The sequence below is a fragment of the Cavia porcellus genome, unplaced genomic scaffold (assembly GCF_034190915.1).
Source record: "Cavia porcellus strain 051 isolate PalLab524CR breed Dunkin Hartley unplaced genomic scaffold, mCavPor4.1 scaffold_3, whole genome shotgun sequence".
In the NCBI taxonomy this organism is placed as follows: domain Eukaryota; kingdom Metazoa; phylum Chordata; class Mammalia; order Rodentia; family Caviidae; genus Cavia; species Cavia porcellus.
In genome coordinates this window covers 121,699,504-121,715,640 of record NW_026947486.1, presented here as the reverse complement: position 1 = coordinate 121,715,640, position 16,137 = coordinate 121,699,504, and the positions used below count along the sequence as shown (strand labels likewise).

Sequence of the window (16,137 nt, the reverse complement as noted above, 5' to 3'; positions counted from 1 at the left end):
CTAGTATTTAGGACTCTTGGGTAATGACTACATCTCTGAGGTATCTTCCAGGTGTAACTTGTTTTTGAATTTTGAATCTGCTGGATGATCCTACCTCTTCAGTTTGTTGGAGATAAGAAGTTGCTACTTTTTTTGGCCCAGTCCATCATTCTTTGGCACTGAGCCACAGTATTTTTTGTGACCCTTAGTCAGTGTTGATCGTGGAATACCAGGAAGAACAACAGTTTAGAACAATTATGTCATTTTTTGGCTATCATGGTACCTACAGCATCAAACTAGCCTAGAAAATGATAAACTGAGCTAACCATTAATTTGCCACTCTTAACTGTATGAATAGATTGTGTTATATAACAATATATAAAACAAACAAGAAAATTATATGCAGCTTACAAGTCCTTAATATGTCAATTTTACCTCAGGAATTAAAATTTAAAATGAGTTAAGGAAAAAATAGAGAAGTAGAAGAAGAGGAAGAGATTAGAAGTAAAGTGGGAGAACAAAGGGAGATTACAATAACTTTGGAAAAATGGTACAGAAGATTGGAGGAAAAAAGAACAAAGATTAAAGAACAGAACACAACCACAAAGAGACTAGAAACCACATTCAAATGCATATAAAAACAAAATCAAACAGTGAAGTAAAAAAATGAAAACAAAAACAAAACCACCACCTCAACCACAAAAAATAAACAAGAGAGAAGGAAAAGAAGTCTACTTCCAGGTTTGTCTCTGCTGTCACTAGTGGACACCCAGTGGAGACAGAGCCGTGATCAGTGTCAATCTATCCCAGCTAGCCAGCAGTAGCTTTTTGGCAGAGCAGTGAATAATCTCAGCAAGTTTGCATTTTCTGGCTGAAACCTGACTCATTCTGCTTGCAGCCATCCAAGCACCTTGCATGAGTCTGAACCCAACGTGGAGCCACTAGATGGAGCTGGCAGCAGCTATACATTCTGATCTCAGCCAGCCCATCTCCAAGATGGCTGCAGGCCAGTCCATGTCTTCTGTGGTAAGACTGAGCCCTCAGCACTCATCACCAGCGAATGCAGTCCTTCTTGCCACTGCTCCTCTTCAGTGCCACATCTCTCTGTAGAGGCCTCTAGGGTCTCCAGCCATCACTATGACCATGTGTCCACAGCTTTGTTCTGCTCCTCTCTTCTAGTAAGTCCTGTCTCAAGCAGAAGGCATTTCCAGTTATATTCGTCCTCATTGAAATTTCTTTCTTCACTCTTTCTATGGGCGTCAGTTTCTTCCTGGGTCTAGGGGACTCACTTCTCTCCTTGTCTTCTTCATGTTGCTATATTCCAGTATCTAAATGGTGACTCTCCAGAGGCTGTTTCTGTGCTTCTTGGCATTCACCATCTTGATCTGAATCCTTAACTTCTTTCTTCCCTGTCGATATACCTTTTATTTCTTTCTCTTGCCTGACTGCTCTAGCTAATGTTTCAAGTACTGTATTAAACAGAAGTGGTAATATTGGGCAATCTTGTCTTGTTCCTGATTTTAGAGAAAAGCTTTCAGATTCTCCTCATGCTTTACTACTTTTTAAAAAATGGTATACAGCTATTTTCTTATACATCATTTTAAGGTTTTGTCATATTTTTATATTTTTTGAATTTTTGTTGATTTTAATGTGATTTCAACATGTACATCTTTAAAAGTCTGCTTTCAATTAATAATAATTTAATTTCAGCAGCATGGGGAAGTTTTTCTCTTATTGTCTTAGTTACTTTTTTCATTACTGAGACAAAATACCTAACACCAAAAGTTAAAGTTGTAGAGGTTTCACTGCATAGCTGGCTGGCTCCAAGAGGGTGATATTGCAGAGGAGAAAAAGTTAATGGCATGCCAGAAAATAGCAAAGCAGTAAGTGACAAGCAGCAATTCTCTATCCCTTTGTACTATGTAGACTACCCCACTTAGGGCAGGCAGCACTCACATCCAAGGTAGGGCACCCTTTGTCCTAGCATTGCACTATGAATTGACCCAGCTTCGCATCCTTAACCCCATCATCACACACTCTAGATCCTTCCACCTATTAACTTAGAGAAGCCCCACCTTTGAGGGACATCTGGACAAACCATACCACTCCTTCCCTGGCTCCCCCAAAAACCCAAGCAGACTGCTTTATTATGCAGAAGGCATTTAGTCCATCTCCATGAGTTGCCAAAGTCCTAACAGTTTCAGAAAAGTCCAAGTCCAAAATATCCTCTGAAATTTAAGGCAAACTGTTATCTGTGAGTCCTCATACAAATGGAAAAAAAAGTTTAATACTTCTAACATACAATGACACAAGAAAAACATTACACTTCCAAAAAGTACAAATAGGGGGATAGAATAAAATATTAGGGCAAATATTAAGTCCTGTAAGTTCGTGCAGTCTTTGGCAAGGTGTGAACTACAAAGGGCTTGAATGGCTATGTCCTTACTGTACTACAGATAGTTGTAACTCTCTTAGGCCTGCTTTGCTCTTTCCTTGCAGCTTTCCTCAGATGATCCACATTCATGAATTCTCCAAATTTCTGGGTCTGCTACCACACCTTTGCCTCACACTCATAGCTTCACACACTGCCTTCTCAGAGACATACTGCCTAGCCTCCAAGGCCTTCTTCTGATGTCCCAATGGAATCTTTCCTGACACCACTACTCTTGCATTCTGCATGCACCTAAAACCAGCACCATATGGATGATGCAAGGTCTGCTGCCAGCTGGAGTAGTAGGTAGGCTTCTGTCTCTCTTGCCTGTAGCAGCCAAGAGCCTGAATCACTTAGCACTCTAAACCCAATCCTAATGAACAACTTCCCTAAAATCTCACCATTCTGAAACATGGTACTCTGGGGCTGTCTTTTCAAAACAAATTCTTTTGTCTTAACAACCTTGAAGCTACAAAGTACGGAGTCCTGCTGTTTCATGTGATGTCCTCACACCATTTTTTTCATTGTCCTGTTCCTTCTCAACAACTAAGTTCTCCTCTGTTGTACTTTTGCAGTCCACAGTGTTATTGGAGCTTCCTTTTTGGCCAAACTCGCAATGTTTTAAATCATTCTGGGCTCCTTGCTCTTGATTCTCAACATAAATCTGGCTAAATGCCCCCTTCCCAACAGTAGCCATGCTACAATCTCTACATTAGACTGCCTTGAAATTTCTTCTTCAATATTAATTAGTTTGCCTCCCTTAACCACAGCCTCAAGCAAAGTGTCTGCATGGGACCAAAATGCAGACAAACTTTCTGCCAACATATAATGCATATCATTTTGAGTCAAACTATAAATGCAATTCTTCTTCCCACCATAAACCTCCTCAGCCTAGTCTTCATTGGCAGCATTTGTTTCAACATTATGGTCTTGTCAGCTCTGACTAAAATCTCCCATCACATACAGTTTAAGGCTTTCCAGGACTGCTTCTTCAGCTGACATCACCAAACCTTTCCAAACACATCCCACAAGCCAGTTCCAAATGCTTCTGAGCCACATGGTCAGGTACAGTCATAGCAACTGATGTAGTTTTCTGGTACCACATTCTGTCCTAGTTACTTTTCTCATTGCTGAAACAAAATGTGTGATACCCAAAGTTAAAGGAGGAAAGGTTTTATTGTAGTTCACAGTTTGTAAATGTTTCAGTTCATAGTTGGCTAACTCCAAGACAGGGTGACATGGTAGAGGGACATCATAGAGGAGAAAATGCTCATGGCAGGCAGAAGGCAGCAGAGCAGCAGGTAGTGAAGGAGCCACAAGGGGATGATAATGTAGCCTGTGTAAAATACAAGGGACAGAAAGACAACTGTTGTTATCACTGCTGTTGCTTCCGTGCTTCTTTGATATTTGTTGCTTTGCTGCTTTCTGCCTGCCATAACCACGGACCATTTCTCCTTGCTATGCTCTTCTGCCATGCTGCCTTTCTTTGGAGACAGTCAGCTATGGACTGAAACCTCTAAAAACTGTGAGCTAAATCTTTTCTTTTTTTTAAACTTTGGGTGTCCATTATTTTGTTTCAGCAATGAGAAAATCAAGTAAAACAGCTCTGGCTGTTAATGTAGTATACTCTTCATTTGAACATGTTATAAACCTAATGGTGTATTTTTAAAATTACTGTTGTGTATAGTTGCCCTTTAAAGGAAAAGATAATAGTGATTTATAATTTTGTATTTTCCTACATGGTTATCTTTAGTACTTTTCTTTATTTCCTCCTGTGGATTCACATTATCATTGGGTGTTCTTTCTTTTTTACCTGAGTACTTTTGTATTTTTGCTAAGGTAGCTCTGTTAGCATTGAATTCTCTCATTCTGTGTACTGTGGAACTTCTTTCTTTTTAAAGGATAGTTTTAGAATTTTGGTTGACATTTGAGGTTTTTTTTTCCTTTCAGTATTGTATTGTTCCACTACTTTATGACCTCCCTTGCAGTGTCTGGCTACTAATGTCTCTAGTTAGCTATTTTTTAAAAAAATATTTCTTTTATGTTTACTTTCAAGGCTAATTTTCTAGGGGCCACTCTGAAACTTTATCTTAATGGCCATCTGGTGGTTGTTCAGATATTGTGTTTGAACATCTTGGACCAATAAAGGTTCCACCCTTTGATGAGAATATCTGTGTGTGGGTTGTGTCATAAGTTCAAAATTCAGACAGTTTATCTATAACTGGCTATTACTTTCTACCTACACAGTACTTCACATTTGTCCAAGGACTAGAAAGCAACTGAGGCACTTTCTCCTGACCATAGATGCAAATGTATAGAACTCTGGGAATATATGCTACCTTATCAATGTCTAGCATCACATTCTCATCTTCTATATTTCTCTGCTAAATTTTTGGCTACCAATTTACTGATTGCAGGCAATACTGTAATTCTGGCAACTGCAATATACTGGTCTTCACCAATGGATTGCTACCAAGAATGCTAGGGTTTTTGACACATGGACAGTTGCTTTTTGTTGTTGTTGTTTTTACTTGGAGATCAAAACCTCTCCACTGTTGGTCCTGTGGATTCAATGGCATGGGACTAGGGGCAGTGTGGAAGTGGCCCAATACTAAAATACTAAAGAGTCCATTGCTCTTATTGAGGTTCAATAGCTGTTCTTATAGTAACACTAATCAGTTTTTTTTTTTACTTATCCTGGTGAATGTACAGGGATATGAAAGGGTAGTTTTGATATTTCTTTTAATCTTGTTGTTGCTTTCAGAGAGAGGATGTACAGAGATCATCACTCTACCATACTGGAAGTCATTTCTGTTCATTTTCAGTAGACATTTGACTTCTCCACTCATGCCCAATTTCTGAACCCTTCAGGGCACCTACTCAGGGCCCTCCATTACCTATTTATCCTACCTCTAACTCTGTGTTGTCTGCCCTCTGCTATCCCTTTTTATAATGACCCATAAAGACTGTGCTATATAGCTACTGACAGGTAGGCTGAGACATGGAGAGTGAAGTAAGTAACAAGGAAGATGCAAAGAAGGGATAGGATCACAAAGAAGAGATGAGAAAGAGATGACCAAAAGAAAAAAAATAAATCAAAAAGTTTGGGTGGAGAGATGGAGAGGAAGGTTGAGAGACTATGGGCATGAGCAAAGGGATGCAGAGAGAGAGAGACAGAGAGAGATGGGGGTGTATAACAGGAGGTTGAAGGAAGTGGTAAAAAAATAGAACCTAGTGGTATTATTATGCAGACAGTAGGCTTGTGCTTGAATCCTATATACACAGTTTCTGTGAGGGTCACCCAGACTTGCTGATGAAAGGTAACATTTAGATTAAAGCGCTGATTAATTCTATTCTCCTTTTCACATACAGATAGATACCTTCCAGATATATATGGTTAAAGGAAAAAAGGGCCTGGATTTAGCTCAGTAGCACAAACATCTGCCTGGCAAGTGTGAGGTTGTGAGTTTGATCCCCGGTACCAAAAACAAATAAGTAAGAAAACGAAAAGAAAGAAGAAACAAGGAATAAAAGAAAAAATGAATAAAGTGAGAGGGACAAAAAGGGTAAACTCACACAGTGACAACAACACAAAATTAAAATACCCTCTTGATCCTATTTAGACCAGAACCTGAATTCAACCAGTGAGTGCTTTTCCCTACATTCACGAATGATGCTTTGATATGTAAGGTAGACTGGAGGATCTACTGTTTCCCGCTTTTTCCTGTATCTTTCCACTGCTCACAGGTGCTTATGAGCTGTGTTCACAGGTGCCTTTTCTTCTCCCTCTTGTCAGTCCACAGCCACGTCTTGCAACTCCCTGAACAGGTGCACCCCACCCTTATAATTTTTCAATTATAAGGTGAATGAAAGGGCTTGGAGAACTAGATGTGTTGCACAATTCATGAGACCAGAGAGACTAATAGGGAAAAACAGGAGCATTTTATTAGCTGAACACCTGGCTCAGCAGAGACTCCTGTCCAAAACGGTTGAGCAAGGCTTAAAGGAAAGACTCCCGTTTTCTAAGAGGGATGGTCTTTCTAGTGGAGAGCAATGGGTGGGTACAGGTGTGCAAGCAAGAGTACAGACACAAGATAAAGCAATTAAAAGCAATTAATAACTTAGCCTTGGAAAGGCACAGAGCCTTATGAATTTTTGTGAGAAAAGTGTCATAAACTTTATTTACAGGTCATAGTTGCCAGTTTTGTTGTTGTTGGGTTTGTTTTTGTTTGTTTATCTTTTTGAGATGGAGATTCACTATGCAGTTCGGGCTGTCCTCTAATTCACTTTGTAGCCCAACCTGGCCTCAAACTGGCAGCAATTCTCCTCTTTCAGCCTCCCAAATGCTGGGATTATAAGCATGCACCACCATGCGCAGCTGTTGCTAATCTTATCTGTACCAGAACAGGGAGTTATAGGGGACGGGGACAGTTCCAAGGGGATTGTTCAAGACTGAAAAAGCTTGTTTCTCTTTAAGTTCAAATGAACCTCTGAACCTATCTTCTCTGTAGGCCATACTCTGTTTTAGTTTTGTTCCTGTGGACATGGATAACCCAAGGTTTTTCTCTTTGTTTTAAAGATCCAATACTCTTAATTGAGTTGGAGTTGGAGAGGAGAGGGTGCAGTATGTTTGGGCCAATAACCAGTCTTTCCATGATTTCCAAAAGGAATTTCTATATCTTGGCTCTCTTCAGGTTCTGTACTCACTTTCTACAGGGCTCCAGGTGAGCACACTGCTTCTGGCTCCCTGGCTCAGCCACCTCTCTCCAGCTTTTTGCCCATGTCTCCTTCTCCACACTCCACAAAGTGTCACCTTCTCTCTTAGCTAACTCTGTGGTGCTTGGGGCTTGCAGCACTTGGCCATCTTTGGCTGGGGGTAAAGGAGAGGGCCAGTTCCCTTGCAAGTGCTGAATGGTGAGCAGTGGGCAGGATATTATAGAACTCTCCCATGTTTGCAAGAAAAATAGGGGAGTGCCTGCTCTGGCACTGTTCAACTTCTTTTCTCCCCCATGTCTTGCCAGTTATAGACTGTAGCTCCCTGAAGCATGGCTTTTCCAGTGATCAGCTCCAGGTCCCCAGTCAGTGTCATTTACTTATCCAAGAGTCTGCCAGTGCTAGCTCAGTGTCTGTGCTAGTTATTTTCTGCCTTTCAGGTTTTTTTTTTTCTTCCTTCTGGGAAGTAGTTTAGTTAAACTTTTTTCATAAAGTTATTCCACAATATTTTTATATTTATAAAGCATCTGTTTTGAGTGATTTTTTTTTACAGTTGGATAGTTCTGTTTTTGTTTTGTATTTTGAGCTAAAATATAAGACATCTGAGATTTCAAATTCTTGGTTTGATTCTTGTGTCCATAGAGGCAACTCTGTTTTTCTTATAATTCCTATTATCGTCTTTCTAATCGTATTTAACCACTACTCATTCAATAAAATACCTTCATTATTGGCTTTCAGCCTTTCAAAAAAAGTTATTTCCTACTTTGTCATAAACATGAAGAGCTTGCAGTTGGCCTGTATGTGATTGCCTGCTCTGATTGGCATTTCTGGCTCTTACCATTCAGGCATTTCTGATTATTCTGCATCCAATGACTTTTAGATCTTGAAACAGTCTTTGAAGAATGAATAGAAATTTTCCAGAGTAGAAAAACTATCCCAGGATAAAGTATGAGCAATATCGTATTCAGGACCATGGATGCTTTATCCTTTAATACATACATACTTATTCTTTAAGAATATACCTCAACTCATAAAAAAGGGAGTTTTGGCCCATAAGTAGCTATTCATGTAGAAATTATAAACATTATCTCTCACTGACTCTGAGAAACCAAATGCCATATTTTTCTCCTGTTATATATCTACTTATCCTTCCTATTGAACCTCATTGTAGCCTTCTGTTTTTCCTGACCAATCATATCATGCTATATTAGTAGTTTCATCTTAGACTCTGTCTGATAGCTTCTTCATATGGTTTTAGCAATTCTTGCAACTTTCCTACCTAAACACTGGCAAAAATCCTCCTTGGATTGTAGAAATTGACTCTCAGAAGTTTTTCCATGAAACAGAGATTCTAGTGGCACATGGTATATCTTTGAAAAAGATAATTGTACCCCGGTAGACAATATACCTGGAAACTATGGCCCTGAGAAAAGAAGTTGCTTTTTTCATACTAAGAGTGCTAACTGATCAGCCAGCTAACAGAACTCAAGCTTATTATTGCTAATACTAAAGTCACCTTGCTCCTTCCTGGAAAGCACATACATATACACAGCCCTGATTCAGGTTTCATTTTTAAAGACACTAAATACACACAATTTTTACCATTAGAAGATTTTGTCTGCCTACTCATTATAGCTTCTCAGATTCACAACTGTTCCTGATATTCTTCAGCAGAGCAAGAAATTCAGGAGACTCATTCACATTCCTCATATTATCCCACAACACCCATGCATCTGAAAAAGATACCTCACAAACAGCTTTATAGAGATACCAAGACAGACAGTGGGATGCCTTGCCCACATTTTTACTTTTGCCATCTCAGAATGCAAGTAGATGGTTAGCCTCTCTGAGATGTAAGAGCATTCCCTTCAGTGAGCTCCAGGTGTGGCTGAGATGGCTGTGTGGGCATGAATTGAAGGAGCTACACTTACATTGCCTTAATAAACTAAGTCCAAGTTCAGTTTTTCTGTTAGTATCATAATACAACCCAAATGTGCCTCTGCAAACCCTATAAAGTCTCTTTTTTTGCATGCTAGGAATTGAACTCAGGGCCTTGTGCTTGCCAGGCAGGTACTGTGCTGCTGAGCTACTTCCCTGGCCCTCATATAAAATCTTTTTAAAACCTTTGCTGCATCTAACATGGCATCATGTTGCACTTATAAATATAAGGTCAATGCGCTGAAATTAAGGATACACCAGGAAACCCAAAGGAAATCTGCATGTCTTTTGAACCTAGACAATCTATGCTTGACATAAATTTTACCTGTCCTGCCCCACTTTCTAGTACAATGTTCATTGTAGTAGATGCACTGATAAAATTGGCTGCATCCTACCTGATATTATTGTCTCTCATCAAGGGTCACAGTTGTCACTGCTTTTCAGACCTTAAATTTTTTAAACTCTTGTTTCTCTCCTAGCAAACTCTCAACACTAAATAAAGTATATGTAATAGTGTTTATTCTTTCTTGTAAAAAAGATATAGAGTCAACATGGTGGCATATGCCTGTAATCCCAGCACTTGGTAGGCTGAGGCAGGAGGATTGCTGTAAATTTGAGGCCATCATGGGCTGACTACAAAGTGAGTTCAAGGCCAGCCTGAACTGCATAGTGATACCCTGTCTCAAAAAGCCAAATCAAAACAGACAAACAAAAGATATGGAATGTTCTGCATACTCAATTATCGTTATCTGTTTCTTTCAGCTCTACTGCTTATGCTCCTAATACTTACAATCTGTTTTACTCATACTTTATTTTTTGTTTGGTTTTTGTTTTTATTTTGTGTTTTGTTTTGTTTTGTTTTGTTTTTTGCTCCTCCATACTGTGAAACCACCTTTCTATTCTGGCAGGCAATACATTTTAAGTTAGTGCTTTTTATGGCCTAATCCAGTACCTTAAATCCTACTGTCTATATTGGTGATTCATTTTGCACTTGATCTTTGCCAAAAGACCTCGAAGTGTTAGTGATCCATTTTTGTCTAGTTCAGGTTTTATGTATAATTAGCCCATTGACAGTGAAGAATATATTTGTGACTGGAGCAAATAACTTGAAGGTGTATTTTTGACCCATATTTTTCCAAATTTCAACCACAAATTGAATTTATTTATTGTGGTGCTCACCACAAAGTGCCTCTTAAATCTCCAATTAAAGTATGTATGACTGAGAGGCCAGCTGCACTGTTCCATAATCCATTATTGTTTTCTTGCCAAAACCACACTTCCATGGACTGTCCCCAGTGAATGAATGAACATGGCAACAATACTAATGAAGGTCCATTCCTTGGAGACCCACATTCCTCTAAGGGCCATCTTTGACTTGATTCTCCAACAGCCTTGCTGAAACGTTACAGCTGCATTGCAGTCTAAGAGCTTCTCTACTTCTCTCTCTCCTCCATAGTAATTGGACCTGCACCATGGTCTGATAGTTCTTTCAGTCTTTTCAGACTCTCTTCATATTTGATACTTTGTTTTTCCCAGTAAATTATTTGCCTATTCCTACTGTGACATCTATTTTTGAAAGCACTTGAACTAATGTACTTGTCAACATTATGAATTGGAAGATTTCCTATATAATCTGTGTAGCTATCTCCATTCCAGCTGATTGTTTTCTGACAGGGCTAATGTTGCTAGATCTTCAGTTCACCCTTTCCTTCACAACCCATTGTCCCATACACCTGGATTGCTAATTATTACCTGACTGCCCCACTGTGGGTATTTAATTTTAAGAACTTCATGTAAAGGAACATTTTTTAAAGTAATGAAATCTAATATATTGCTTTGCTAATTACTGTGCCAAGTGTTGGTAGTATTGAAAAGGGGGGGCACAGACACAGCACTCTTTAGAGATTTTTTGTTCTGCATTTTTTACTAGTACCATAAATAGGCATTTAGAAAAATAATCACAGAAGTAAAACAAACAATGACATAATTATAAGTTGTAATAAGTGCACTGAAGGAAAAATAAGAAACCCATGAGAAATTAACAAGGACATTGATCCTTTTCCTTGTCTACACTGATTATCTTGATAGTCTCATTCAGTCTTATGACTTTAAATACCACGTATGGAATAATTTCCAAATTCCTTTAGGCCGAATGTCTTCCATGAATTCAAAACACATGTATCCAGCTTCCTCTCTGATATTTCTATTTAAAAATCTAATAGACATTTCATACTTAACTAATTCAAAATGACTCCTGATCTTTCCGTGCAAAGCTACATCTCTCATCTCTCTTGATAGTGACTTCGTTCTTTTGACTTTTTCAGTCTAAATATCTGGGATCATTTTTTATTCTTCCTTATCTTCCACTCAGTACTCAATCAGCATATCTCATTGTGTGTACTTTGAAAAATCATGAACTCTTGGCTCTTTCTTCACCACCTTCCCTGCCACCAGCCTAGTCTAAGCCTTTCTTTCCTAGATGATTGTAGTATCTGCAATACTTTAATAGCCTTCTAATAGGTCTGCTTTTCCTTGGATTTTTTAATATTTATTATTAATGCAGCAGCTAGCACAATTTAAAATGTGTCATTGTGTTACCTTTTTGCTTTTAAAACCCTGCAGTGATCCATCATTTCAGTCACAGTAAGCAAGTTTTTATATATTAACTTAAAAGGCCCTACATGATCTGATCCTCTATCCTTCTCCTTTCTCACTTTACCTTCTTTTATTCTTACCTACTCCCTCAAACAAACTGACTTTTTTGCTGTTCTTTGCATACAGCCGACACAATTACACAATTGTGTACACAAAGACACAATTTGAGCCTTTGCACTAGCTATAATACAACTTACTTTGCCCTATATATCTTCATGATTAACTCCTCCTTTTGACCAAATGCCATGTTTCTCACTGAGACCTAGCCTGAAAAGCTAGCCTTCAGCAAACTCTTGTATGCTGCTGTTTCTTCACAACTATTATCACCTAATATGTTACATAATTTGTATGTTATATTTATCTTTTACTTTACTTTCTCCCATAGTAAGGTGAGTTCCACGAAAGCAAAATTTTTTAAGTATTTTTTCACTGATTTATCCCGTGTCAAAAAATAGTGCCTGGCACAAAGTGGATACTCAGTTAATGTTAATGAAATTGTTTGATTGATTGCTTAATTAGTGTTTCATAGTTTTATTTTTAAACAGTTTTAAATTGATACCAAAAAACTGATACATACATACATACATACATTATACATAATTTTCTATGTGCTCAAACTATTAACTAGTTATAGTGCAGGAATTTTTTTTCAGTGAGTTGATTTACTTTGAGACCTAGAAAATGAGTAAGAAGAGGGAGAGACAGAGCATGGTAGAGAGAGAAGACAATATATGTATTAATCAGATTTTCAAGGTTTGGCAAGATAGTATGTGTAAAGTCTTTATTACATTGTCAAGAGATGAGTCAAACCTTTTTCTTGCTCAAGGAACTCATGGAAAGTAGCAAAAGAATAATAATTACACAGATTTTAATTATATTGTAAGCTTATTGATAAATGTATGCACAGACCTGTGAAAACACTAAGTAGGCAGGTACTAACTTTTTCTAAAATGGCTGAGAATATGTTACAAAGAAACTGACATTTAAACTAGGTTTTAGGGAAGAGAGTGGCATGATGCAAGTGTTTTAAGAAGATTAATCTGCCAATAATAAGGAAAATGGATTGGAATATGGATGGACATGAGGCAAGAAAACCATCTAGTCTGTGGCAGTAGTCCAGGTATGAAGTGATGAAGGCATCTATAGGAATGGAAAGAGAAAGACAAATCTGAAAGACATTTGGAAGGAAAACTGACCGTAGCTAAATGGGTTCTTGGCTTTAAGCCTTTTAGGAGGCAATACTTCTTCTTAATAATAACCATGAAAAGGTTCAGATTGACCTATTATGCAATTTCTATTCTGACTAGAATTTCTAGCTATGGCTGTTCGCCAAAACCTTCCACTGTTGTGACTGATACTTGTGGAACCTTAATTTATATTAAGGTAGCCTTAGACTCCATAGGTTGTGGAATTCTCAAAAACATAATTTTGATTAAGAAAAAGCAAATTATTCTATTAAAAGAAAATCATGGGACTGCATGGGAAGTTTTAAAATGAGCTCATAGTTCTTTTTAAAATGTAATATATAACAGATAAAGAAAGACACAAAAACAAGGCAAAATATGACAAATGACATGTGCCTAAAGGATTAGTATTTAGAAAAACAAAGCCCAGAAATGCCTCAAAGTTGAGGAAAGTCATATTTGTAAAGACAACAAAAGAAATATTTTGATATGTTCTCCAATAAAAAATAGTTATATCTCTGAATGAATAAATTATAACCCAAATTGTACTGTTGTACCTAGAATATTCTGTGATCAAAGGCATTAAGTAAAATAGGAGAGGTGCCTTATTATTGGATTTGTGTAAATATGTTACCAAATCTAATATTAAAGATGTGATAATTTGCATCTGCTAATTAATGAGCTCCAGAATAGTTTCTAGAACATATTTTCAAGTAATTGAGTACTTAAAACTTGCAAACTTATCAACAAATGAAATCATTCAATACAAATCTAAATTTTGATGATACTTTAAAAAGTTAATAAAAGGCAAGGCTCCAATCTGAAGAAGCAAAACATGAACATGAGTTTCTTAGAATCAAGGACAACCACGATAGGTCTGATGTTAAGCAAGAAAGTACAAGGAAGTAACTGAGACTAGATAGAAAGCTTTGGCCGTTTGGGGTATTTCATGCTTCCAAATGAGTTTTAGGTTTGTTTGTCTAGTTCTGTTAGGAATCTCATTGATATTTTAATTGGGATTGCAAGGAGAAATCTGTGCATTGCTCTGTGTAGTAAGAGAGAGAATTTGATTTTCTCCTTTAATAGTTGTATGCCTTTTTTTTTCTTGACTACGTACCCCGGCTAAAATTTTTAGTACTATATTGAATAATAGTTATGAAAATAAATACCCTTGTCTTGTTCTGATTTTAGAGGAAGTACTTTCAGCAAAAACTTTTTCTGCATCTATTGAGCTAGTCATGTGATTCTCGTACTTGTATGTATTATGCCAATTGATTTGTATATGTGTATTTTTTAAAAAGATTAAGATAAAAGAAGGCATAACAACACATGTCAGAACAGAACAATTTAAGCAACATAGTGTTTCACCACAAGATTGTGAAGGTCAGTCTGGAGATTTCTCAGAAACCTGGGATTGGAAGTCCCATTTGTTTTAGCTATTTCTCTTCTAGGCATATTCCCAGAAGAACTGAAAACATCATACCACAGTGATATATGTGCACCCATGTTTATAGCAGCACAATTTGTAATAGCCAGATCTTGGAAAAAACCTAGAGTAATATTTGCTTCCAGGAATGACTTAGGAAGGATTGTCTCCCTTTCAGTTTCATTGAAGAGTTTGAGGAGTGTCGGCATTTAAGTCTTATGGTATTTCTTGTAGAATTCCGCAGTGAATCCGTCTGGGCCTGGGCTCTTCTTTGTAGGTAAGGACTTAATTACATTATCAATTTCATTAATAGAAATTGGGTTATTCATCAGTTTTACATCTTTTTGACCTAGCTTTGGTACTTCATATGTTTCTAGGAATCTGTCCATTTCTTTTGTGTTATCAAACCTATGAGAGTAGCAGTTTTCAAAAAAGGTGTTGATGACCGTCTGTGCTTCTACAGAGTATGTAGTGATTTCACATTTTTCATTCTTTATTGCATGAATTTGAGATTTTCTTCCTTTTTTAAAATAAGGTTGGCTAGGGGCCTATGAATTTTATTTATTCTTCCAAAGAACGAACTCTTTGATTCATTGATTCTTTGGAATGTTTTCTTAGTCTCTATTGCATTAATTTCTGCTCTGATTTTTATAATGTCCTCCCTTCTTTTGGCTTTGGGCTTGCCTTGCCCTTCTTTTTCTAGATGTTTGAGGTGTAGTGTCAGGTTATTTATTTGTGTTCGTTCTGTTTTCCTGATGTGGGAACTCAGTGTAATAAATTTTCCTCTGAGGACTGCTTTCATTGCATCCCACAGATTCTGGTTAGTGGTATTTGTATTTTCGTTTGCTTGTAGGTATTGTTTAATTTCTTTTTAAATTTCCCTTGTGACCTACTGATTGCTCAAGGTGTGTTATTCAATTTCCATGTGTTTGTGTGATTTTTGCAGTTTCTTTTATCATTAATATTTAGTTTCATGTTTCTATGATCCGATAACATGCATTGGATAATTTCAACTCTTTTGCATTTATTTAAATATGTTCTGTGGGCTAGTATATGGTCTATTTTAGAGAATGTCCCATGTACTGCTCAGAAGAATGTATTCTGATGTTGTTGGATGGAACACTGTATATATCTCTCAAGTCCATTTGTTCACAGGTGTGATTCAGAATTTCTTTGCTGATTTTCTCTCTGGCTGATCTGTCCCTTTGTGTCAATGGTGTGTTAAGGTCTCCTGTTATAATTGTTTTATTGCTAATTTGGTTTTTCATTTCTATTAATACTTTCTTTATATAACTGGGTGCTCTGGAAATTGGTGCATATGTATTTAAGATTGTTATCTCTTCCTCTTGAGATTTTCCCCTAATCAGTATGTAATGACCTTCTTTATCTCTTCTGATCATTCTTGATTTGAAGCTGACATTTTCTGGAAACTGAACAGGTAGCCCCACTTTTTTTTGGGGGGGGCGGGTTCCTGTTGCATGAAGCACTGTTTTCCATCCTTTCACTTTCAGTCTTTAAGTATCCTTTTGGGTTAGATGTGTTTCTTGTAGACAGTATATGGTTGGATGTTGTTTTTTGATCCATTCTGCTAGTCTGTTTCTCTTAATTGGTGAACTGACCATTTACATTAATAGTTATAACTCTTATATATTATTTAATTGTTGACCATGTTATCTTCCTGCTGTTGCATCTTTATCTTTCCATTGTGTTTAATTGTCTGCTTTGCTTAGTGAGTGTTTCCTAAGTGTATCTAAACTGTCTTTCAGTATTCTTTGCAGGGTTGGCTTGGTGATGGTAAAGTTCTTCAGCAG

At 37.4% G+C, this 16,137-nt stretch overlaps 1 protein-coding gene across 4 annotated transcripts in view; it reads left to right on the top strand.

Annotated features, from left to right (window-relative positions):
• The window catches only part of Tmlhe (trimethyllysine hydroxylase, epsilon), a 122,461-nt gene that overhangs the window by 10,022 nt on the left and 96,302 nt on the right, over positions 1-16,137 (top strand). For 2 of the 4 annotated variants that reach the window (XM_063246642.1, XM_063246639.1), the window contains exon 2: positions 878-1,005. The exons of the other annotated variants lie outside the window; for them this stretch is intronic. In XM_063246642.1, coding sequence (XP_063102712.1) covers positions 925-1,005 — 81 coding nt within the window. In that variant the 5' untranslated portion in view covers positions 878-924. The remainder of the gene's footprint in view (positions 1-877; positions 1,006-16,137) is intronic. 4 annotated transcript variants of the gene reach the window in all.